At 45.3% G+C, this 26,714-nt stretch overlaps 1 protein-coding gene and 1 pseudogene across 3 annotated transcripts in view; both read left to right on the top strand.

Annotated features, from left to right (window-relative positions):
• map4k5 (mitogen-activated protein kinase kinase kinase kinase 5) overlaps positions 1–26,714 on the top strand; it is a 238,025-nt gene that overhangs the window by 168,060 nt on the left and 43,251 nt on the right. For 2 of the 3 annotated variants that reach the window (XM_038778345.1, XM_038778366.1), the window contains 7 exons: positions 995–1,199; positions 17,085–17,173; positions 17,661–17,702; positions 18,819–18,903; positions 19,014–19,093; positions 19,297–19,357; positions 20,629–20,631. In XM_038778345.1, coding sequence (XP_038634273.1) covers positions 995–1,199; positions 17,085–17,173; positions 17,661–17,702; positions 18,819–18,903; positions 19,014–19,093; positions 19,297–19,357; positions 20,629–20,631 — 565 coding nt within the window. The remainder of the gene's footprint in view (positions 1–994; positions 1,200–17,084; positions 17,174–17,660; positions 17,703–18,818; positions 18,904–19,013; positions 19,094–19,296; positions 19,358–20,628; positions 20,632–26,714) is intronic. The other variant, XM_038778355.1, reaches the window with a different exon arrangement.
• On the top strand, positions 19,589–19,732 carry LOC119962532 (annotated as a pseudogene).

The raw sequence follows: 26,714 nt of genomic DNA, 5'->3' as shown, positions 1-26,714 counted from the left end.
TACTACCCACTGCACCACTGTGCTGCCCTTTGATAGTTTTTAAAAGAAAAGAACTCCCTGCAACAACTGCTAAAATTAAAAATTTTAAGCTGAGATGCAAATTGCAAAAGTGGATGGAAACCGTTACTTGAAAGTGAATCAGTGTCAGAGCAGTGAGGAGGTGAGAGGGAGGGTTCGGAGTGATATGTTTCCACAAAGAAAAAAGTGGAACTTTCACACATATGGCTCCCTGCACACTTAGGAATGTGCCGTTAGGAAAAAGGGAAGCTTCTGTCCAATACCAAGAACTCAATACAGCACAAAAGACTGTTGAAACTGCGGAGGTGAAATGATGGGGAAAATAGGAATGCAAACAGTGAGCATGAAAACATTTTATTTAAAAAGGGCAGACACACTGGACAGCATGGTCGCCTGTGTTGTATATTTCTATGATTCTCTGAAGATTTGACCTCAGCCACTCTGCTTACAGCAGAATAACTGAGTTAGAAATTTTATAGGTTCTGCTACAGAGCTGTAAGCAATATTACTGTCAATGTGGAAAAAAGGATACCTTTGATAGTGACTGTTTTGCCTTCACTGTTCTTGCATACAAGCATAAATGGAAAAATTATCAAATTTAGTTGACTGAAAGTGTATAATATTTTTAATTGAATTCTTCAATGATCATCACACTTTTTGAAGATATGCAATGGATAGAACTTTCAACTTTAGAAGTATAAAACAGACTGTATTGCATTGGCTCCCCATTATATACCGCACCCAATTTTCCTTTCCATTGATTTCAATGTATATCCAACCTGAGTGCGAGTTTTATGCCTCCGCTAAGATTTAACGTTCTGCCTGTTGATTCAAATTAAATTAGTTTTCTGTACATTCGGATCAATTATTGCTTTAATTGCAATATTCCTATTTGGATATTTATTTGAATAATAAGCAAATGTACCAGCTAAAGCTACCTGTTTCTTCTTATTGAGACAAGTTTATACTCTTTCAGCCAAGAGTGCACAGTGCTTCTGATGTTCAGGATGAAGAGAGATCACAGACTGTCAAGAGACAACCTTGTTCAGAAAATGGACCATTAGCTGTACCAAGAAGACAGAGTACTCCAACATCACTGTACCAGTCGGAGATTCTGGAAGCATCCCTTCCCAGTAGCATTAGTAGCCCTGGATTGCTTGATATCAGAGCCAATGAGTTAGGTAATGAAGTTAAATGTGCAATTGGAGTTCGCTATACTGTAGAGCTGCTTATATAATTAATCAATCAATATCTTAAATCCCCCAAACCACACAAAGCAAGATGCTCCATGTTATGAATTGGCAGGTGGTAAGTGCCATGCAAACCAAAGGGAAACCTGGCAAGCTATTTTCTACGCGTATTTTACTCTGCAAAGATATGTGTACTGAAGTCTGAAGCCACAAATTCCAGAAACAAATTTGGAGAGTTTTGATATTAAACATTTATTCAGAAAATAAAACTTAAACACATGATTGCATTTTTTACAGTTGATTTAGTCTGTCAGAACATTCGCTAAAAAAGATTTAGTCGGTTAGACTCACAAATAAACACCCCTTTAGGCAACAGCTTCCATAGATGTTTAATCTATTTTTTAAAAATCCAGTGATATTACCACTGAAGTTATATGGAAAAGATATCCCAGGACTTCTCTTCCCCCATTCTACTGTGGAAAATTCTAAAATGGTTAAAGGCGTGGGGTGTTTGGGGGGGGGGGGGGGGGAAGAGGAGAGGAGAGAGAAACAGACAGATTCTTTCCTTGGTTGGCTGAAAACTGCTTCACTTTGCTTTTTTCCAAGCTCTGACCTGGAGTCAGGAGTCTTACAATGGCCACTCCTCAACACAGCTCCCAAGCTCTTTTTTTTCCAAAAGATAATTTATTGAAGGTATATGCAAAACATATAGAAAATACAAAAATAGGAACATCCATAACACAAAACAACAAACATCACATAACATATTAACGATACATATATTACTATAATAACACAATACAACAGGAACCCCCTTTATATGCAAGTAGGACACCAGTGCCCTCAACAAAATAAAGGAGAATTTCTTTTTCCTTAATAAAACAAAATGTACCCTCCACCCGTTAACAGTCAAAAATAACTTTTCTCTTCCCCTCACGCCCCGCCCCGGCTGACGGTTTAGTAGTTCTTGGGAAAAGTTGATGAACAGCTTCCACCTCACGGAGAACCTCTAATGGCGAACTTGATTCTCTCCAAATAAAGAAACTCAGCAAGGTCCCGTACCCATGACCCAGTGCTTGGTGGTTCTGCAGCCTGTCAATTAAGCAAAATTCTCCTTCAAACTAGTAAGGAGGCAAAAGCCACGACATCGGCCTCCTTTCCCACCATGACACCAGGATCCTCAGACACACCAAAGATAGCTACCCATGGAGAACATAGAACAGTACAGGCCCTTCAACCCACGATGTTGTACCGACCATTTATCCTAATCTAAGATCAATCAAACCTACAGCCATTCAATTTACTGCTGTCCACGTGCCTGTCTAAGAATCATTTAAATGTCCCTAATCATTCTGACTCTACCACCTCTGCTGGCAGTGCATTCCACGCACCCACCACAGTGTAAAGAACCAACCTCTGACATCTCCCCTATACCTTCTTTCAATCACCGTAAAATTATACCCCCTCGTGACAGCCATTTCTGCTCTGGGGAAAAGTCTCTATCTATCCACTCCATCCATGCCTCTCATCACCTTGTACACCTCTATCAAGTCACCTCACTGCCGTCTTCGCTCCAGTGAGAAAACCCCGAGCTCCCTCAACCTTTCTTCATAAGACATGCACTCCAGTCCAGGCAGCATCCTGGTAAAATCTCCTCTGTACCCTCTCCAATGCATCCACATCCTTCCTATAATGAGGCGGCCAGAACTGGACACAATATTCCAAGTGTGGTCTAACCAGGGTTTTATAAAGCTGCAGCAAAACCTCACGGCTCTTCAACTCAATCCCACTGTTAATGAAAGCCAACATACCATACGCCTTCTTAACAACCTTATCAACCCGTGTAGCTACTTTGAGGGATCTATGTACATGGATTCCAAGATCCCTCCGTTCCTCCACACTTCCACCAGCCTTTTTTAAAAAAAAAACGCATTTTATTCAAACTTATCAAAGTAGGTTATAGCAAATAAACACCCTGGGAAACATTCTTCCCAACAATCAACTAGACAGTTTGTACAGATTCTCCCCCCCCCCGGCGCCGCGAACAGCTCCTCAAACATGGTCACAAACATCCCCCACCTTTTCTCAAACTCCCCTGCTGAGCCCCTTAACTCCTACTTTATCTTCTCTAACCGCAGGAAGTCATACAGGTCACCCAACCATGCTGCTACCCCCGGTGGCGATGCCGACCGCCACTCCAGCAAAATTTGTCACCGTGCAATGAGAGAGGCGAAGGCCAAGACATCGGCCTTTCTCCTCTCTGAGCTCCGGCTTCTCTGAAACCCCAAATATCAAAGGGTCCACTCCCTCCTCCACTATCCTGGCTAAGACTGCGAACACTCCCACCCAGAATCTTCCCAGTTTTTCTCAACCCCAAAACATTTTGCGCATGATTCGCTGGCCCCAGCCCACACCTCTCACACTCATTTGCTACCCCCTGAAAGAACCCACTCATTCTCGCCCGAGTCATATGCACCCTGCGCACCATCTTAAACTGTATCAGGCTCAGCCTTGTACAAGAGGAGGTCCTGTTTACCCTTCGCAGTGCCTCACTCCATACTCCCCAATTGATCTCCATTCTCAACTCCGCTTCCCATTTCTCATTGATCTTCAGCACCCGCTCGCCTCCCTGCTCCCCCAGCCACTTGTATATATCCCCAATTCTTCCCTCCCCTTCCACGTCCAGAAGCAGCAATCGTTCCAGCAGGGTGTATCCCGGCAATCTAGGGAACCCCTTCCAGACCTTTCATGCAAAGTCCCTAACCTGTAGATACCTGAACTCACTGCCCCTCGGCAGCTCTACCCTCTTCCTTAGCTCCTCCAGACTGGCGAACCCTTCCTCCAAATACAAATCCCTTACCGTGACCAGCCCCACTTCCCTCCACCTCCTGTATATACTCACCATCCCCCACCGGCTCAAACCCATGATTCTCGCACAGTGGCATTAGCACCGACATCCCTTCCACCCTAAAATGCCTCCTCAGCAGATTCCATATCTTTGCCGTGGACTGCACCACTGGGCTCCCTGAATACCTACTCTGAGTTATTGGTAATAGCCCTCAAATTAGACCCCTTACAAGATTCCTCCTCCATCCTAACCCACTCTACCCCTTCTCCTTCCCACCACCGCCGCACCTTGTCCACATTCGCTGCCCAATAATAATGAAGCAAGTTTGGCAACGCCAACCCCTCCTTCTGCCTCTGTAGCAGGGTCCCCCCACCCTCAGCACCTTCCCCGCCCATAGAAAGTCAGAGATGATTGTGCCCACTTTCCGAAAAAAGGCCTTTAGTATAATGATCGGAAGAGCCTGAAAGATAAACAAGAACCTCAGCAGAATATTCATTTTCACCACTTGGACCCTCCCCGTCAACGTTAAGTGCAGTGTATCCCACCTCTTGAGATCCTCCCTGGCCTCCTCCACCAGCTTTAAGTTCCACTTATGGAGCCCCGTCCATTCCCTCGCTACCCGAATCTCCAAGTACCTAAACCTATCCCTCACTACTGTAAATGGCATCCCCCTAAATTAGCCCACTGTGCCAGCTCATTCACCTCGCTTTTCCCTATATTCAGCTTGTATCCCGAGAACCCTCCAAACCTTCCCAACAGGCCCATAATCCTTCCCATACTCTCCAACGGATCGAAAACATACAGCAAGAGGTCAATGGCATAGAGCGACACCCGATACTCCCTCTGTCCCTTCATTATCCGCTGCCACTCTGCCGACCCTCTGAGAGCCATCGCCAATGGCTCTATGGCCAGTGCAAACAAAGCAGCGACAGCGGGCAGCCCTGCATTGTACCCCTGTGTAAGTCAAAGCTTTGAGCTCATATCATTCGTCCTCACCCTTCCTCTGGTGCCACATACCGCACCCGTGCCACAAATCTCGGCCCAAACCCAAACCTTCCCAAAACTTTGAACAAGTACCGCCACGCCACCGATCAGATGCTTTCTCCGCATCCATGGACAGCACCACCTCCGGTACCAGAGCTCTTGACGGATTCATCACCACATTCAACAGCCGTCTTGTATTACTCGCGAGCTGCCTTCCCTTCACAAAGCCTGTTTGATCTTCTGCAACCACCCCGGGACACACTCCCCCATCCCCCTCGCCAACAACTTAGCCAATACTTTCACATCCGTGTTCAATAGTTTTATACGACCAACATTCCACCGGATCCTTCCCTTTTTTTGGGTTTAGCGTGATTACTGCCTGCTTCGTCGTCTCCGGCAACTCCCCCTTCTCCAGTGCTTCAGTAAACGCTACCAACAGATGTGGTGCCAGGTCCGCCACAAATTCCTTATTAAATTCTGCCGGGTACCCATCCCGCCCAGGGGCCTTCCCCGACTTCATAACCCTGATACTATCCAGCACCTCCCTCAGCCCCAGGGGCTCCTCCAATGCCTGCCTCTTTGCTTCCTCCACCTGGGGAAATTCCAGCTCATCCAGAAACCACCCCATGTCCCCCTCCTCTCCTCCTGTATCTGCCTCATAAAGTCCCTGGTAATACTCTCTAAATGCCTCATTTTTCTTCCCTGGCTCTGACACCACTTCCCCAGCCCCAGTCAGGATCTTCAATATTCCCCTGGATGCAGCCCGCCTCCGCAGCTGGTGTGCCAGCATGTGGCTCGCCTTCTCCCCATACTTGTATTGCTCCCTCCTTGCCCTACGCAATTGCTCTACCGCCCTCCCCATTGTCAGTCCGTCAAATTGTCCCTGCAACTTTTTCCTCCTCACCAATCCCTCCATGTTGGGCACCCTCGAATATTCCCTGTCCACCTCCACTATCTCGCTCACTAGACGGTCATGTTCTGCACTCCTTTCCTTATTCGCAAGAACTGTAAATGAGAATTCCTACCTGGACCACTGCCTTCAGTGCTCCCCAAAAAATGCCCACCGAACCTCCCTATTCTGATTGAACTCCACATAATCCCTAATCGCCAACCGCACCTTATCACAAAAACCTCCATCCGCCAACAACCCCGAAGAAAAACCTCCACCCCGGCCTCTGCTCGCGTCCCGTACTGAACTGAATATTCAGCCAGTGGGGTTCATGGTCTGAGATAACTATCCCCGCAGACTCTGCCCCCTCCACCCCAACCAAAATCTCCCAACTCACTACACCGTACAGACATGTGAAAAGAAGGAATACTCCCCCAGGGTTCTGAAAGCGCCATGGATCCACCATACCTATCCTCTCCATAAACTCCCCCAGCTTCCTTGCCATTCGTACCCTACCCATCGACCTGGGGCTAGATTTATCCTCGGCTCCAGGCCGCAGTTAAAATCTCCTCCCATGATCAACTGGTATATGGCCAAATCCAGGATTGCTGTCAGCATCCCCCTCATCAAACTCACATCATCCCAATTTGGGACATACACATTTACCAACACTACAGGTGCCCCTTCCAATACCCCATTCACAATCACATATCTCGCACCTGAATCCCTCACCTCCTTCGCACTCACGAATCCCATTTTTTTGCTCATTAAAATCGTCACACCCCCCAATTTCAAATCAAACCCCGAGTGAAAAAACTGCCCGACCCACCCCTTCCTTAACCTAACCTGGTCCTTCACACGGATGTGTGTCTCCTGCAAAAAGACAATCCCCGCTTTCAAGCTCCTGAGGTGCGCAAATACCCGTGACCTTTTAACCGGCCCATTCAGTCCCCGGACGATCCATGTTACCAACCTTACCGGAGGCTTGCTCCTCCAATCCCCTCTACCACCCGTCATCTTCCCCACTTAACTCCTGCCCTTTTAATTCCACTCTGTACCTAGCCCATCCCAGATGGCCCCTTTCTTTGCCCTTGACCATGTCATCTCTCACCTCCTGCTGCGTTGCAGAACCCCCCCCCCCACACTTTTCCCCTTCTGCTTCTCTCCCCCACCACTTCACTTCTGTTCACCAGCATAACCTAGCGCGGCTGCCCCTGCCCAAAGGCACATCCTAATGACACCCCCCCGCCTCAGCTCCAAGAAGAATGCCTCCTGCTGGCCTTGCCCTCCCCCACCCAAACAAGGACTTCTCCTGAACTCCAGGTAGCCTTCTCCAAAAGCAAAAAAACAGCTGTTAAATACAAACAGTCCCATAAAACAGGAGGGGGTTGGGGACATCCATCCCCACATAAACTTTTCACCTCTACAACTCCTTACAATCTCAACATTGAACAGAACCCCCCCCCACAAAAAAAGGCGAAAATCCCCCAATCCATACACCCACTTCAGACATGCTCCCGACCATTACATAGTGCCAACACCCTGGTTCCCAAGCATTGTACACTCCGTTCTCCCCCAGTTTATGCTCCTTAATGAAGTCTTCGGCCGCTTCTGGGGTCTCAAAATAATACTCCCGGCCTCTGAGCGTCTCCCATATTTTCGCCGGGTAGAGCACCCTAAACGTGATCTGTCGCCGGTACAGCACCGCCTTGGCCTTGTTAAAACCTGCCCGCCGTTTTGCCAACTCTGCTCCGATGTCCTGATAAATCCGTACGTTATTGCCCTCCCAGTTGCAGCTAAGCTTCTCCCTGGCCCACCGTAGAATTTTCTTTCTCTACAAATTCATGGAGTCTCACGATCACCACCTGCGGTGGCTCCCCAGCTCTAGGCTTTTGCCTCCGAGACCTATGCGCTCGGTCCACTTCAGGTGCCTTATCTAGCACCCCTTCTGCCACCAGTCCAGCCACCATCTTTGAGACGTACCTTGTGGCACTCACACCTTCCACTCCTTCAGGCAGGCCCACTATTCGCAGGTTCTGTCTTCTTGAGGTATTTTCCTGCTCCTCCACCTTTGCCCTCAGCGTTTTACAAAGGTCTCCTAGGAGCCCCACCTCTGCCTCCAGAGCCACCACACGATCGCTGTGGTCCAAGATCACTCCTTCAATCTCCAGAATCTGTGACCCCTGCACCTCCAAAGTACTCTTCAGGGGTGCCACAGCTTCTGCAATGGCCTTTGCATAATCCTCATGCATTTCTTTACTCTGTTTTATAGAATTCCTCCTTGATAAAAGTCAGCAGTTCCTGTATCTGGGGCCTTACAGCTTGCCCCTCCCCTTCTTGCATGCTGGAAGAGACTGAAGCACAAGACTGTTTCAACTTTACAGCCAAACCTCTCACTGTTGGCAGGTCCTGTGATCAGAAAACATACAATTCCAGGGGTAAACTACTCCTCTAACAGTCACCTACACCTTTTCATCAAAATTCCACCCGGATCTGGGTAAAAAGAGCCCTTTTCTGGGACTTTGAACAAGAACAGCCCTTTATGTGGCCAATCACTCCATGGTCACAAGTTGAAGTCTACAATCCTGCCTTTTAACCCTTTATTTAGCATTCAAAGTCGACCTTCCAAAATGAATCACTTCACATTTATCATGGCTGAACACCACCTGCCACTTCTCAGCCCAGCTCTGCATCCTGTCAATGTCCTGTTGTAACCTGCAACAACCCTCAACACTATCTACAACTCCCCCAACCTTCGAGTCATCGGCAAACTTACTAACCCACCCTTCCATTTCCTCACCAAGTCATTTATAAAAACCACAAAGAGCAGAGGTCCCATAACAGATCCCTGCGGTACACTATTGGTCACTGACCTCCAGGCGGAATACTTTCCATCCACTACCACTCGCTGTCTTCTTTTGGCCAGCCAATTCTGTATCCAGACAGCCAGATTTCCCTGTATCCCGTGCCCACTAACTTTCTGAATGAGCCTACCATGGGGAACCTTATTAAATGCCTTGCTGAAATTATCCATATATAACATATCCACTGCCCGACCTTCATCAATGTGTCTCGTCACATCCTCAAAGAATTCAATGAGGCTTGTGAGGCATGACCTGCCCCTCACAAAGCCATGCTGACCATCCTTAATCTAACTATGTTTTTCTAAATAACCATAAATCCTTTTCAATATTTTTCTCACCACAGGCGTAAGACTGATGGGTCTGTAATTCCCAGGAATTTCCCTATTCCCTTTCTTGAACAGGGGAACAACATTCGCCTCCCTCCAATCATCTGGTACTACTCCAGTGGAGAGTGAGGACGCAAAGATCATCGCCAACGGTGCAGCAATCTCCACCCTCGCTTCCCGTAGTAACCGTGGGAATATCCTGTCAGGCTCTGGGGACTTATCAATCCTGATGCTTTTCAAAATTTCCAGCTCATCCTCCTTCTTAATATCAACCTGTTCGAGTCTATTAACCTGGTTCACACTGCTCTCATGAGCAACAAAGTCCCTCTCGCTAGTGAATATTGAAGCAAAATATTCATTTAGGGCCTTCCCCATCTCCTCAGACTCTAGGCACAAGTTCCCTCCACTATCCCTGATTGGCCTTACTCTCACTCTGATCATCCTCTTATTTCTCACATAAGTGTAGAACGCCTTGGGGTTTTCTCTAATCCTTCCCGCCAGGGCTTTTTCATGCCCCTTCTAGCTCTCCTAAGTCCATTTTTTAGTTCCTTCCTGGCTACTTTGTAACCCTCTAGAGCTGAGTCAGATCCTTGCTTCCTCAACCTTACATAATCTTCCTGCTTCCTCTTGACTAGAAGCTCCACTTCTCTTGTCATCCAAGGCTCATTCACCTTACCATTCCTTCCTCGTCTCAGTGGGACAAAACTGTCCAGCACTCGCAGCAAGTGCTCCTTAAACATTACTGTTGTGCATTTCCCCAAGAACAATTGTTACCACTTTATACTCCTTGGCTCCTGTCTAATAGCAGTATAATTTCCCCTCCCCCAATTAAATACCTCCCATACTGTCTGTCCCTATCCTTCTCCATGACTACGGTAAAGGTCAAGGAGTTGTGGTCACTGTCAGCAAAATGTTCTCCCATCGAGACATCTGACACCTGGTCTGGTTCGTTGCCAAGCACCAAGTCCAATATGACCTCCTCCCTAGTCTACCAATCTGACATAGAACATACAGTGCAGAAGGAGGTCATTCGGCCCATCGAGTCTGCACCAACCCACATTAAGCTCTTACTTCCACCCTATCCCCGTAACCCAATAACCCCTCCTAATCTTTTTGTACACTAAGGGCAATTTAGCATAGCCAATCCACCTAACCTGCACATCTTTGGACTGCGGGAGGAAACCCACGTGCACACGGGGAGAACGTGCAGACTCCTCACAGACAGTGACCCAGTGGGGAATCAAACCTGGGACCCTGGTGCTGTGAAGCCACAGTGCTATCCATTTGTACTACCGTGCTGCCCTGGGTCACATATTGAATCAGGAATCCTTCCTGTACACACCTGACAAAATCTGCGCCATCCAAACCATTTGCTCTCCAGTCAATATTAGGGAAGTTGAAGTCACCCATCATGACAACTCTTACTTCTGCACTTTTCCAAGATCTGCTGCCCAATCTGTTCCTCTATCTCTCTGCTGCTATTGGGGGTGGTCTATAGAAAACCTCCAATAAAGTGACTGCTCGTTTCTTGTTTCTGACTTCCACCCATACTGACTCAGTAGACAAACCCTCCTCGGCTACCTCCTTTTCTGCAGCTGTGATGCACTCCCTAATTAGCAGTGCCTCTCCCCCTCCTCTATTACCTCCCTCCCTATTCTTCTGAAAACATCTAAACCCCGGAACTAACAACCATCCCCCCCCCCCCCCCCACCTGTAAAATCCATGCCTCCGTAATGGCCACAACATCGTATTTCCAAGTACTGATCCATGCTCTAAGTTCATCTCCATTATTCCTTACATTCCTTGCATTGAAACAGACACACTTTAACCCATTGCACTGAGTGCAAACGTTGCCCTATCAACTGTCCATCCTTCCTCACAGACTTGCCGCATACTATTTCTGCCTGTTCAACAAATACCCTATCCACTGATCCCTAGCTCTGGTTCCCACCTCCCTGCCAAATTAGTTTAAACCCTCCCGAAGAGCTCTATCAAACCTCCCACCCAGGATATTGGTGCCCCTCCAGTTTAGGTTCAATCTGCCCTTCATGTACAGGTCCCACCTTCCCAGAAGATATCCCAATGATCCACATAGCTGAAACCTTCCTTCCTGCATCAGCCCTGTAGCCAAGTGTTCAGCTGCACTCGCTCTTTGTTTCTTGCTTCATTTGCACGTTGCACTGGTAGCAATCATGAGATCACTACTCTGCTTGTCCTGTTCTTTACCAACCTAACTCCCTAAAATCACTTTTTAGATTCTCATCCCTTTTCTTAGCTATGTCGTTGGTGCTTATGTGCACCATGACTTCTGGTTACTCACTTTCCCCCTTAAGAATCCTGTTACCACCAGGACCTGAGTGGTGGTCCACCTGAGACAACACACCCGTAACACCCTTCCAAAACCCCACTAGTTTTGTACAGGACCAGAACATGTGAACATGGTTCGCAGGGGATCCGACACATTGTATACATTGATCAGCCGCTTCTGGGAAAAACGGACCAGCCTAGCCGGAGTCATATGTGCTCTCTGAACAAGACTGAGCCTCTCACACGACAAGGATGCATTAACCCTATGCAATGCTTCCTCCCAAATCCAGCTTCCCACCATGCCTCCCAAATCGTCCTCCCATTTCTGCCGCACCGTCACCATCAAGACATCCTCCCTACTAGCCAACTCAGCATATACATTGAAGATCTTACCCTCTGCAAACTCCTCATCCGAGAGGAACCTGTCCTGTAAACCCAAGGACGGCAACATTGGGAACGAACCCAGCTCTTTACTCAAAAAGGCCCTTATCTGGAGATGGCTAAACTCATACCACACGCCTCCATCAGCTCAGTTAGGTCCAGAAACTTACCACTGAAGAACAGGTCCTCAAAGCATGATCCTCAGGCGGTCCCATTCCTTAAACCTGGCATCCAAGCTCGCTCGGTTGAATCTGGTTACCGCTAATTGGAGCCATAATGCAACCGACACTGGTTCCAAACTCTCAAAGTCGAAACTACCACTGGGTTTGCGCATTACCTACCCGATAAGAAAGGGGAGCCAAAAACTTAAGGAAGTCCCTCTACACGAGTCATCCTCCACTCTGCACCATACCAACCCCTGGTCCAACATCCATCTTTGGACCACACAATATTAGTAACATTGAAAATTGGGAAGGGCCAGGCCACCCTCTCATCTATTCCTCTTCAGACAAACTCTTTTAATACAGGGAGCCCTCATTATTATAATAATCGCTTATTGTCACAAGTAGGCTTCAATGAAGTTACTGTGAAAAGCCCCCAGTTGCCACATTCCGGCGCCTGTTCGGGGAGCATGGCATGGGAATTGAACCCGCGCTGCTGGCATTGTTCTGCATTACAAGCCAGCTATTTAGCCCACTGTGCTAAACCAGAATCAGCCTAGTCCCAGAGCCTTCCCTGACTGCATCAAATTCATACATCACGGCAGCACCCGCAGACCTACCGAAGTCCCCAATGCTTGTGCCCTAGCCTGACCCACCATCGGAAACTATTTAGGAATCTACGTCTCACTTCTTCATCCCCCTGGTGGCGGTTCCGACTGGTACAGCTTTTGATCGAAGGATGTAAAGATTTTATTAATCCCTGTTGGGTCTGCGACCGCCTCTTCTTCTTCTCCTCTCTCCCCCCCCCCCCCCCCCCCCCCCCCCCACTCCCACTCCTAAGTCTACCAATTACATTTACGAGCATCCTATCAGACCTCCCCATGTTCGTACAAGAAACCCCTGGAATGCGCAGCTGTCTCACCGCCTCCTCTGAGGTGACCAAATTAAACTCCATCTGGAGCCTCTGACGCTCACTCAGCAGTACTTTACCCTGTGATCCCAGGTGTCTGCGCTCAACTGCTAAAATTGCCTCCACCAATCTCAATTGCTGTTCTCACTCCACCCTTAGCCTATGCGCCCGGATCGAAATGCGTTCTTCCCTAACCACGGCCTTCGGTGCCTCCCACGACACCATGGTGGACACCTCACCAGTGTCGTTCTGATTCAAATAATAATGAATGACCTCATCCTACCTCTTGCGTAATCCCTTATCCGCAAGGAGACCAACATCTAATCTCCACTGGGGTCTACAAGTGGATGGTTTTTCTGCCCGCGATCCACCCAGTGACAGGTGTGGTCAGACACCACAATCACAGAGTACTCTATCCCCGCAACTGTAGGAATCAGCGACTTGTCTAAAACAAAAAAATCTGTTCGGGAATAACGTGTGAAAAGGAAGAAAACTCCCTCTCCTTTGAACTCCCAAAGCTCCATGGATCTATGCCCTCCATGAGCTGCATGAATTTCGACAGCTCCCCAGCCATTGCCGAAGAAATATGCTCAAACCTTTTAACAGGACCTTTCAGGGCTCAAACATTCCAAGTTACCAATCGAATGAGGGGGCACCTGGCACCTGCCAAAACCTTGGGTTCGAAGAAACTTATCTTCCTCCTCCAGGGTGTCCAAGAAGTATGCCTGTTTATGGAAGGTGAATAACAGGTGGGCTGGATACAGCATTCCAAATCTCACACCTTCTTTGTGGAAAACTGCCTTAACTTTATTAAAATCAACACGGCATTTAGCCAGTTCCATACCCCAATCGGGGTATATCCTGATTACGCCCCTCCCCACACCCCAACACCACCACGTACTCTTCTTCGCCTCCCTTGTCCACCTCCGAATTCTTTCCTTGTCCAGGAATCAATTCGGGTGCACCACAATCGTCCTTGGTTCTTCATCTGCCTTGGGTTTCCTTTTCAGAGCCCTGTATGCGCGGTCCACCTCCTGGGGAAATGATTAAAACCTCCTCACCTACCAGCTGCCACAGCATCTGTGCCACATGCTCCGATTGTTGCAAACCTTCCAGCCCCTCCAGGAAGACCCACTGTCCGGACATTCAGCCGCTGCTCCCTGTTTTCCAGCTCGTCCACTCTATCTCTTAACTTTTAAAAAAAATAAATTTAGAGTACCCAATTCACTTTTTCCAATTAAGGACAATTTAGTGTGTCCAATCCACGTACCCTGCATATCTTTTGGGTTGTGGGGCGAAACCCACACAAACACTGGGAGACTGTGCAAACTCCACACTGACAGTCACCCAGAGCCCGATCGAATCTGGGACCTCAGCACTGAGAGGCAGCAGTGCTAACCACTGCACCACCGTGCTGCCCACTATCTTGTATCTTTTTAATACTGACGGCAATCAGGGAAAACTCTACTTCCATCACGGGTCAGCCGGTCCTCGTGTTTGGCGTTGGACTCCTCCAATTTTTGAAACAAAGCACCCTGGGACTCCAACCGCTGCTCAAACCTCTCAACTGCTGCTTTTATTCGGTCAGTGGCCCGTACTGGGTCTTTGGAGGTTTCCATCCTCTGCTTCTGAAATTGAGTGGTTAAAATGGACACTAATTGTGCCGTAGACCATTGGGCTGGGAGCACAGGCTCTGGGCCTGCCACCATCACACCTTCGACCACATTCTCCAGTGCCCTACAGTCTGTCTGTTGCCGTACCCCCCTCGTTATTTTTGGAAGAAGCATGTCAGACCGCTCGAAGTTTGCTGGCAACTTCACTTGCTCGGACTTGGGAAATGCGTTAGAAAGTGTGATCGGGACTTTTAGGTTTTAAAACAAAATTCCCCACAAGGGAGCCACCAAGTCCACGGCCGTCTACCACATAGCCACCGTGGGAAGTCACCCAAGCTCTCTTTGAATATGTTTTTTTTCTCTTTCATCTTTTCGCATTGTCTTTTTCCTTCTTTGAAATTTACCTTTCCCAAGAAGCAAGATCTTTTATGTTCTCCTATGGCCACTACTTTCAGGTAAAATAAAATTTAATAGCTTTGCTTTTATTTACTTTTGACCTTTTTGCGGTTGTAAATCCCTTTTTACTTTCCTTTGAAATTCAACAGCTAAAAACCCAATTCATCACTTTTCTGCTGATGCAACTTTTTACCCAGATTATGTTTACATGTAGAAAACCGGTTTGGCCATTTTAACTTCAAGTGCCTCCCTTTGATGTCCTCAGTTTTGTAGACATTTGGTCCTCACCTTAATTAACTTGATCGTACACACTCAGCCCCTACAAGCCTGCTTGCTTCACTATACCACAGTGGCCCCAAAAATATTTTTAAAGCAAAACATTTTCTTCACACCCAAATGCATAAATGGGGCTTAAATAATCTGAATTAATTGAGCTGCACGTACTGAGCATTCCTGGTATTACTCGAAATCCGTATCAATGCCACCTTTTGGAAGAAATGTACTAAAATGAAGATTTCCGTTTCCCCAAAGTCAGTTTCTGACATAAGAAACTATGACTCTTAATGGTACTGGGCACAGGAAGCTGGTGTGTTTTCTCCAGGGGGATGATAGAACTACTGTGTTTATCATCTGCTAGGTTGCCACACAAAATAAATCTTGCATGAGGACATTTTCATTTGCATTTGGGTGGTATTAATTCTATATACTAATACTGCACAAATCACCACATTAATTCTATATACTAATACTGCACAAATCACCACATTGGATCAGCAGTTTCTTGGGTTTTGTGCATTGTGCGGAGTTCAGAGAATAAAACCAGTCGCTATGTGAAGAAACTTGAGATCCTTTCATTGATTTGCACCACCTCTTGGGGAACCAGTGGGTGTGTAAACCCACAGATGTGTGGGTCTATGAATATGTTGAATGAAATGTCTGTTGCATTAAGCATTGATGAATCTACATCAATACAAATTTCCAAAGATATAATGCTTAAAATATTGACTAATAAAAATACTTAGCTATTTAACATACCATCCATACCATTTTGCAAAAACACTCTATTGTCTGTCTATGTTAACGACATCAGCTGATATTGTTCTCCTAGGCAGCACGTGGCACAGTGGTTAGCATTGCTGCCTCACGGTGCCAAGGTTCGATCCCGGCTCTGGGTCACTGGCCGTGTGGAGTTTGCACATTCTCCCCGTGTTTGCGTGGGTTTCACCCCCACAACCCAAAGATGTGCAGGATAGGTGGATTGGTCATTGCCCCTTAATTGGGAAAAATGAATTGGGTACTCTAAATTTATTTTTAAAAAGATATTGTTCTCCTTAGCAGTTGTTCACAGTGCATAAGCACAAAAAAAGACGCTTTCCTCGCCCCAGGCCCCACATAATTGATACAGAACCAAAACCAGTGAATAACAATCATAAAGTCCATATAGAATGTGTTGTCTATGCTTCAAGGGCTTTGTAGGGCTTGTCATGAGTTCTCATTTGAGCACCTGTAGGGTGGCATTACTAAGAGCAACGGTTCCTGATTTTCTGTATAGCAATGGTCTTTTCTTTGCTGGAATTGTGATCTGTCCCAAGTATCCCACTTTCAATAAAGTAAAGGAGTTTCTTAATTTAATCTTTTTCATTCTTTGCATTTATATATTGAATAGATTTAGAAACAGGATACTTTAAAAGTATTAATTTTTGAAGTAACTCCTGTCTTATCTGAAAATGTATTTTTAATCGTTTCAAGTGTTGCGATGAGCTTTTGCATTATTTGGGAAGCACGGTGGTGCAGTGGTTAGCACTGCTGCCTCACAGCGTTGAGGACCCGGGTTCGATTCCTGCCCTGGGTCATTGTCTGTGTGGAGTTTGCACATTCTCCCCGTGTTTGCATGGGTCTCACCTCCACAACCCAAAGATGTGCAGTGTAAGTGAATTGGCCACGCTAAATTGTCCCTTAATTGGGGAAAAAAGAATTGGATACTTTAAATTTATTAAAAAAATTTGCCACAGTTTGTCACAGTTACCGGTCAGTTATGTGCAGATATTAGTGATGGCTGTGTACATTAATTGTCTTGAGAATGTGGAGTAGAGGTACTCTGGTTTCATGCGTGGAGCTGGTTCTGCATAAATTTGCATTTTGCTTGCCTTTAGAAAGATTGCTGTTGGTTATAGTAAAATGTTTTGTATATGTTTAGGTGTTGCAGGAGGCATTTCAATTCTGACTGGTGAAGGTTCTGAGCATCCTCCAGCATTACCTCGAAGAAAAGATAAGAAAGAATTTCCTGTAGGTTGCTTTTTAATTATTAAAATCATTGAATGTATTTCTTGCAATAATATTTAGAAGTCTTGTTGTGATTTTTTTTATAGTGGAATGTATGAAGCGTTTCAAGCATTTTGTTAAGGATTTTTGCTATTTCCAATGGCCGTTGAAACATTGGAATCACATAAGTGAAGATCACATGCCATTTTACTCCTTGCAAGAATACTTTATGGTGTATTAGAATACAAATATGTTTCTTAATCCTCCATCTCTTGCAATATTGGGATCAAATGAAGTGATGTGCACAGGTAGCACCTATTACATTTGTTGATGTACTATTAACATCCGTACAAACTAGGAATCCAGATGACTTGGAATCTCCAGCTACAATAATTTTAGCCTTCCACATATAAAATGGCAGCCTTGCTAGATGACAGATGTTGGAGTTAAGTGATTATAGTGTGTGGTAACTAAATATTGAACGTTAAAAAGTGACATCATTTTTCTGTAGAAGCCAGCAATCAATGGCCTTCCTCCAACTCCAAAAGTCCATGTAAGTATATTTTTTGAAGGTATATTTCCCAGTCCTCAATGTACATTTCTTTTAAAAAAAATGCGCATTTCATGTATTTGTCTGAATTTTATCTCCATTACTCTAGTGAAATCAAGATATTTCTGCAAGAATCATTAATGTTGAATTAAGATTCTCCTTTTTTTATATGCATGTTATAGTCATCAAAATAAAGCATTTCACCTAACAGTGTTAGCCTCAAGCTAAAATTCTACAGTCTGCCAGAATAATCTGTCTTCATCTCAAGATTACCCTCACTTTTATATCAATTTTGTAAAAAAAAATTCCAATTAAGGGGCAATTGGGCATGGCCAATCCACCTACCTGCACATCTTTGAGTTGTGAGGGTGAGACCCATGCCGATACGGGGAGGATGTGCAAAATCCACACTGACTCGAGGAGAATGTGCAAAATCCACATGGACACGGGAGAATGTGCAAACTCCAAATGGACACTGGAGAATGTGCAAACTCCACACGGACAGTGGCCTGGATCGAACCCGGGTCCTCTGTGCCGTAATGCAGCAGTGCTGGCCACCGTGCCACCGAACCTCACTAATATCAATGTTTATTTTTTCCCCACAAAAACTCCTATGGCCATTTGAGTAAAATTACCAGTTAATGCCAAATAACGCTTATAATAAGCATTAAGTGTTGTGGGCCATGATACTGTCCTAACTCATTTTACTGTCCTAACCCGTGTCTAATCATGTCATTATCCCACACATATTTGCAGAGGTAGAGATATTTTAGATGGATGTGCAGGAATGGTGCCTCGCTGGCTTTCCTCGGACAAGTTTTGCAAGTTATTTCCAAGGGCTAGCATATCTTTTATGCCCCCATCCCCTCATCTTCATTGATAACACCAATCTTGGTTTTCAAAAAAATTTCAAATGACCAAAGCTATCAATTAATTATTGACATTTCAAATGGAATTAAGTCCCAAATGATGGTTCTATCCTGGAAGTTACTTTTCAGATATAAACTTGCTTAATCTTAAACAAATGTATTTTATGTATTTCTTTAACAAATGTTTTTTTCCCTGATTTTACAATACTAACCAGAACATTTTTTGAATGTTGAAACTCTTCAAATGCAGATGGGAGCCTGCTTTACAAAGGTATTTGATGGATGTCCTTTGAAGATAAGTTGTGCTACATCTTGGATACACCCTGAGACAAAGGGTAATGCTCATTAATCAGGAATTGCTTTTACACTGATACCATTTACACAAGGTTGCACCATCTTTCCTTTTGTAAAATATTAACTTTGGCTTGCTTTTCCTTTAAATTAGACCAATACTTAATCTTTGGAACTGAAGAAGGCATTTATACGTTAAATCTAAATGAACTACATGAAGCTTCAATGGAACAAGTAAGCACAATGCGTATTTTAGATGGATTACATCTGATCTCTTTAGGAGGGAAGAGGGGTTAGAGGTATAGCACTGAGGTAAGACTATATTTTGAAAAAATGGGATAATTACTATACAGCTCCTTTTATTCAAGTTTAGTTGAATACCTTTTATTTTACACTCATTGTTTTCAGTTGATACTGATGAAAATATATTTTCTCAGCTTTTTCCCAGGAGGTGTACTTGGCTGTACGTTATCAATAATATTTTAATGTCTTTATCAGGTATGTATCCATTTAATCATCTCTGAAGAATAATAACACAAACGTTACTTTTGAAATTTGCTTCATGTAATTTCAGGTCACTAAACAAAACATGGGAAGACAAGATTTGTAGATGCACTTTATTTCCATTTGCCCATGTTCCAAGACCAATTCAACTGATGCGACAAACTTTGGTTTAAATTTCCAATGCTATCACCAATTGGAAAATGTTGCAAGTCATGTGCAAAATTGATATTTAAATCTATAGGTTTTAATGTGCCAAAAAGGTGGTTCGCCCAGGACGAGGCTAGCCCATTGCACTTTGGGTGTGCTGACGCCTGCGATGTCCCCAAATGCGGGATACTCGACTGCAAAATTTGTGTTATTGGGTACCATCTAGGAGGTCTGAGTCATTCTGGGCTTATTTCTGTAATTGTCAGCATTCCACTTGCCTACAATTCCAATGGTACTGGCTGTCGGCAGCTCTTAAGAGTGCTGTTCAGCAGGAGGATATGTATTTTTCTTTAATGGTAAATTATGCATTTTTAGTGTGGTCACTTGTTGAGCCACATGTTTGGAAAATCTGAGCAGAACAGACCTGACATCAGTCCAATTTGACAGAAGAATCCTAAAACTGGCATGGAGTCCTTCATTGATATATGTCAGTTTTGTTGACTCTCCCAAAAATGGCCATATCCAATATCTGGTCAGACTTTCTTGAGATGTAGTACGTTGGTTCCTGAAATTGGCCAGTTGGCCATTTTTTTTTCCCATGTGGTTTCCCTCTAACCTGGATGTATACATTAATGTGTCCATTTTCTTAGAATATTGAGGTGGTATTGTCAATGGACTAGTAATCCAGAGACCCAGAGTATTCTGGGGTCCAAGGTTCAAATCCCACCACAGCAGATGGTGAAATTTGTATTCAATAAAAATCTGGAATTAAAAGTCATATGATGACCGTGAAAACATTGTTGATTGTTGTAAAACCTCATCTAGTTCACTAATGTCCCTTAGAGAAGGAAATCTGCCACCCTTACCTGGTTTGGCCTATATGTGGTTGACCCTTAACCCCCCCCCCCCCCCCCCCCCCCCCCGCGGGCAATTAGGGATGGGCAAAAAATGCTGGCACAGCCTGTGAGCCCACATCCCATGAATGAATAAAAAAATATAAAGACACGGTGTAATGTTTTCTGGGCTATATTGATTTTTTTTTTTTATTTGGGAATATTAAAGCACTAACTTGTAATTTCTTCAGTATAAACCTGACAATAATACTGAAATCTGTTGAGAAGGTTGGGAAAGACTTTGAAGCACTAAAGGTTGAAACTTCAGACTGACTTTGCAATTGATTCTTTGGGACATTGTTTGAACAAATTACAGCTTTTCTCTTTGCCTCATCTGTAGTTCTGTATATATATCTTGTAAAACAACAGGTAACCATGGAGCATGAAGGGCCTGGTTTTGAACTCCAGTATGCATTGTGGAGACAATATCCCTTGTATCTAGTTCAGGGCAGCAATGAAAATGTTGTTGCCTGGAGTAACAAAGAATAAATGAGAGCATCTGAAGCTGATAGTTATCTAGTGACTTATTTTGGAATGTATGCATGTTTATTTAGGCTTTTGTATAACAAAGTTGAGATATTGAAAGTTTGTTTTCCCCTTTGAACCATATTCACCTTTAAGATCAGAGAAATTAGATTAGTTTTCCCCTTTTTTATTAAGGGGCAATTTAGCATGGCCAATTCACCTACCCTGAACATTTTTGGGTTGTGGGGATGAGACCCATGCAGACACACTGGGAGAATGTGCAAAGTCCACATGGACAGTGACCTAGGGACGAGATTGAACCCGGGTCCTCGACGTGTGAGGCAGCAGTGCTAACCACTGTGCCACCGTGCCGCCCTAGAAATAGGAATCATAACTAGGAACAAGTTATTCATTTTCAAATAAATACAGATTGTTAATGTGAATTCCTCATTGATAAAAGTTCAGTTTCTGGGAGGAGTCACTGGACAGAAATGAGAAGCCTTGTTTCTTCCACACTCACATTTTGAGAGGGTGGGGAGAAACAAATCCTATTGCTGCCCTTAAACCCAAGGACCCTAAAATCAATTCTGTTCTTTGCAATGCTTTTCCTTCTAACATCCATTCACTCTGCATAGACCAGGGATCAAACCTGGGATCTTTGCATGTGATGATATTACATGATGCAATTGGAAATGCCCAGAAAGCATGCCTTTCCACACTACCTATCTATCAGTTACAGAATAACAGAGCACTGGGAGAAAGTCATGAAGCAGTACATACATGAAATAGTAAAGTGGGCAAAAGTGAATTGGATAAATTGGATTGTACTGAATAATTATTGAATGGTGCCAATCAACATTTGACCATTTGTTTCAATTTACAGGGATACCGTGTAAAATATGCACTTCATGTATTCTATGATATTCTAATATATTTTTTGAACATATTTTATTCAAGTTTTTAATATTTTAACATTTTAAACACAACATAGCAAAGAAAAAACAACAACCAACCCCCCCCCCCCCCCCCCCCCCCCCCCCCGGCCCAGTAACGTCAACCAAACACCCCCACTCTGCCCCCCCTTAACAGCTGACAGTAACCAGCTCCTTGAAATGTAGTACAAACAAACCCCTCACTTGCCCCCCTCAAAGCAAATTTCACTTTTTTCCCCAATCCAAGAACTTCATTAAATCCCCCAACCACACCGAGGCACAGGATGGAGCAACTGATGTCAACCCTAACAGGACCCGCCTGCAAGTGATCAGTGAGGCAAAGGCTAACAGGCTCCCATCTGCAGCTCCGGCAAGTCCAACGCCCTAAATATGGTCCCAGGTCACTAGGCTCCAAATCCACATGCAAGACGGCCGACATGGTGCTGAAGAATGACCTCCAAAATTTCTCCCAACTTAGGGCAGGGCTGGAACATATGCGCGTGATTGGTCGGGCCCCTCCCACACCACTCGAGTATCTTCCTCTCCTTCAAACAACCAGCTTTCCCTCGACTTCGTCAGGTGTGTTCTATGTACTACCTTTAGCTTATCAACCCCAGCCTCGCACGTGAGGTTGAGGCATTTGCTTCCGCAGCACCTCCCACCACAAGCCCTCCTCCAGCACAATCCCCAACTCCTCGCACTTGGCCGTAACCCCCAGAGTCGCCATATCCTCCTCCAAAATACTCCCATAGATCACTGAGATGACTCCCCCCCCCCCCCCCCCCCCGCTGCCTTATCACTGACAGCAACCCCTCCAGCAGCGAGGAGGGAGGGTGACGGCACCTGAAAAGTCAGAAAGACCTTTTTCTGAAATCCCGTACTTGCATATACCTTAAAATGTCCTCCCACGGGATCCCAAATATCTCCAAACTGGCAAACCGCCCTTCATGAAATAGGTCCTTCATTTCCAACACCCTATGCTCCTCCCATCCCCGAAACTTAGCATCCAACCTTGCTGGCTCAAATGATTCCCTCGGATCAGCATCAACTTCGACCCCGCCCCTAACGTAAAATGCTGTTGAAATTACCTCCATATTTTCAATGTGGCTACTATCACTGGACTCCCCGAATATTTCCGTGGGGCAAACAGGAGCTTGCCATTGCCTGCACCCGAAATCCCGACCCCATACAAGAGCCTACCTCCATCCTCACCCACAAAGCCTCCGTCTCCCTACTCCAACTGTGCACTTTCTCCGCATTCGCTGTTCAATAAAAGTACATCTCGTTTGGTAGGGCCAGGCCCCTGACTGTCACCCCCCTTTGAAGCACTGTCCTCATCTTTGCCACCTTATCTGCCACACAAATGGCAAAATCGACCGCTCCACCCCCATAAATGTTTTCGGCAAAAAGACCGTTTGGGACTGAAATAAAAATAAAAACCGCAGCAAATATTAATCTTGACCGCCTGCACCCGGCCTGCCAACGTTAGTGGAAGGCTGTCTCATCTCAATTCATCTGCCTTGACCCTATCCACCAGACTTATAACATTCAATTTACAGAGCTGGGCCCAATCCTGAGCCAAGTACCTAAAGCAGGTAGCTGCCACCGAAATGGCAATCCCCTAAACCTATCCCCACCACCGAAGCAGATACCACAAAACACTCACTCTTTTCCAAATTTAACTTGTCGCCTGAAAAAGCCCCAAATCTCCAAAGTGGACCCATTATATTCCCCCATCGAAGCGCCAGGGTTGGAAATGTATCACAACTGATGATTAGCATACAGAGACATTCTATGCTCTAACAACACTCTTCCCCCCCCCCCCACTCCCCTTCCATTTATCCGAGCACCTCGGTGCTATGGCCAAGGACTGTCGCCAGCGCAAACAGGACAGGGGACACGGGGCACACCTGCCTCGTTCTCCTATGTAAAGTACCCCAAATTCACCTCATTCCTGTGCACACTTACTTGTGCAGCAATTTAACCCACGCCACAAACTTGGGTCCGATCCCAAATCTCTCCAACATGGCAACTAAATAGCTCCACTCCACCCGATCAAGCCCTTCTCCGCGTCCAGCACCAACACGACCTCTGGCTCTCTCCCTTCTGCCGGAGAAAGCACCACATTCAACAGACACCGCACGTTCGACAACTGCCTGCCCTTTACGAACCCCGTCTGATCCTCCCCAATCATCCTCGGGAAGCACCTCTCCAACCTAAGAGCCAACGCCTTGGCAACCATCTTGGCATCCATATTCAGAAGAGATATTGGCCTAAACGACCCACTCTCCTGAAATGAAATGAAATGAAAAAATGAAAATCGCTTATTGTCACGAGTAGGCTTCAATGAAGTTACTGTGAAAAGCCCCTAGTCGCCACATTCCGGCGCCTGTCCGGGGAGGCTGGTACGGGAATCGAACCGTGCTGCTGGCCTGCTTGGTCTGCTTTAAAAGCCAGCGATTTAGCCGAGTGAGCTAAACCAGCCCCTGTTGAGCTAAACCAGCCCCTGTTGAGCTAAACCAGCCCCTGTTGAGCTAAACCAGCCCCTGTTCTAATATCAAATATCCTTTTGAGATTTTAGTGTATTATCGGTTTTTCTGTGTCATATTAAACGGGTGGAGGAAGGCGAGAATGTTAATTGGACTTTTGTAGAATATGAATAGTTTTATGTTCTATCTTTAAGACCATATAAAATGTGTATTGTCATTTGCACTGAATGTCAATTTAACTGAAATAATCCTTGTGTTTTTCCTTTCATTTACTGTTTGTAATAGCTGCTTGTCTAAACACTTGTGTGTGAAATTAATCAAACCTCTTGTGTTCTCCTTCTCTCATAATGGCTTCACTTTATATCCAAATTGCACTGATCACTGCGTGCAGAAGGTAAAGCAATTTAAGAATTTTCAGCTTTCACTGTATTTATCCATGCTTTTGTATGATATCTTACCTGCTTTTATCAATGTACGATATTAAAATACAAGCCTAGAACTCCATGCCATTTTCTAAAGGAGTCCTATGTTTGCCAAGTGCCAAAATTGATCTTAAAAAAAAAACAACACCTTTAATGTGGTATGCTCCTATCCTCTCACCTAAATATATTCAACTTTCCTATATTCCTGTGATATTCCTTTTATGTTTTCCTTTGACATCATTTTTCACCTTTATATTTAGTTTCAATTAAATTTTATTCTTGCCACAAGCTGGATTTTTAAATGTCTTTTACTGTTCTCTACATTTAGTTGTGTGTTATGTGCTAATTGCTTGGAGGATTTTCTAAATTGATGTTTTTGCAAAAATCTCGAACAGAACAGAACTTTTATTTTCCACTGTTGGTGTCTCCCAAACTCCTCTTTAAAATCTGTGACCAGGGCAGCACGGTGGTGCAGTGGTTAGCATTGCCGCTTCACGGCGCCGAAGTCCCAGGCTCGATCCTGCTCTGGGCCACTGTCCGTGTGGAGTTTGCAAATTCTCCCTGTGTTGGCGTGGGTTTAGCCCCCACAACCCAAAGATAGTCAACATGGCTTTGTGAGGGGCAGGTCATGCCTCACAAGCCTAATTCAATTCTTTGAGGATGTGACGAGCCACATTGATGAAGGTCGGGCAGTGGATGTGGTGTATATGGATTTCATTAAGGCATTTGATAAGGTTCCCCATGGTAGGCTCATTCAGAAAGTCAGGGGGCATGGGATGCAGGGAATTGTGAATGGAACTGAACATTGTACAAATATCCCAACTTCTGATCTTATAATGGGAGCAGGGGGAGATCATTGAAACACTGTACCATAGTGGTTAGCACAATTGCTTCACAGCTCCAGGGTCCCAGGTTCGATTCCCGGCTTGGGTCACTGTCAGTGCGGAGTCTGCATGTTCTCCCTGTGTGCGTGGGTTTCCTCCGGGTGCTCCGGTTTCCTCCCACAGTCCAAAGATGTGCAAGTTAGGTGGATTGGCCATGCTAAATTGCCCTTAGTGTCCAAAATTGTCCTTCGTGTTGGGTGGGGTTACTGGGTTATGGGGATAGGGTGGGAGTGTGGGCTTCGGTAGGGTGCTCTTTCCAAGAGCCGCTGCAGACTCGACGGGCCGAATGGCCTCTTCTGCACTGTAAATTCTATGTATGTATTTGGAATACTGTGTCCGATTCTGGTCACCACGCTACCAGAAGGACGTGAAGGTTTTGGAAAGAGTACAGAAAAGGTTTACTAGGATGTTGCCTGGTATGAAATTAACTATGAGGAGAGATTGAATAAGCTGGGATTGTTCTCCTAGAGAGACGGATGCTGAGGGATAACTTGATAGATGTTTATAAAATTATTAGGGGTATAGATAGGGTGAGCAGTTGGAGGCACTTTCCCAGGGCGGAATTGAAAATTACAAGGGGGCACAAGTTCAAGGTGAGGGGGTATAGGTTCAGTGGAGATGTGCAGGGCAAGTTTTTTACATAGAGGGTGGTGATGACCTGGAATGCACTGTCAAGTGAGGTGGTTGAGGCAGATACTTTAGTGACCTTTAAATCTGTCTAGGCACATAAACAGACGAGGTATAGAAGGGTACAGGTGGTTGGTCTAGATAGTAATGTAATCGGCGCAGGCTTGGAGGGACGAAGGGCCTGTTTCTGTGCTGTATTGTTCTTTGTTTCTTTGAGGGTGGGCAGGAAGCACAGGATACCCATGTTTGATTTATTACCATGGGTCAGTGTTGAGGAATTCCAAGGCCATTCCCTCAAGACTATTCCATTTTGATGCCATCTCCAGTAAGTTTGGCCTGCAGGTGGGCATAACGTACAAAGAATGTGATGGGAGAAGCCTGGAGTTTTGGCTGATCAGTGATTCTATTGGGCTGCTGTTTGTGTAATTTGTGGGACAACAGTTTCTCGATTTTGCAGGGTGGACTGAGCTGGATGTGCCTTTTTAAGTGTTC

This window comes from Scyliorhinus canicula, chromosome 2 (genome assembly GCF_902713615.1).
Source record: "Scyliorhinus canicula chromosome 2, sScyCan1.1, whole genome shotgun sequence".
Taxonomy (NCBI): Eukaryota; Metazoa; Chordata; class Chondrichthyes; order Carcharhiniformes; family Scyliorhinidae; genus Scyliorhinus; species Scyliorhinus canicula.
Note: the sequence above shows the minus strand (reverse complement) of the source record. Positions and strands in the feature narration are given on the sequence as shown.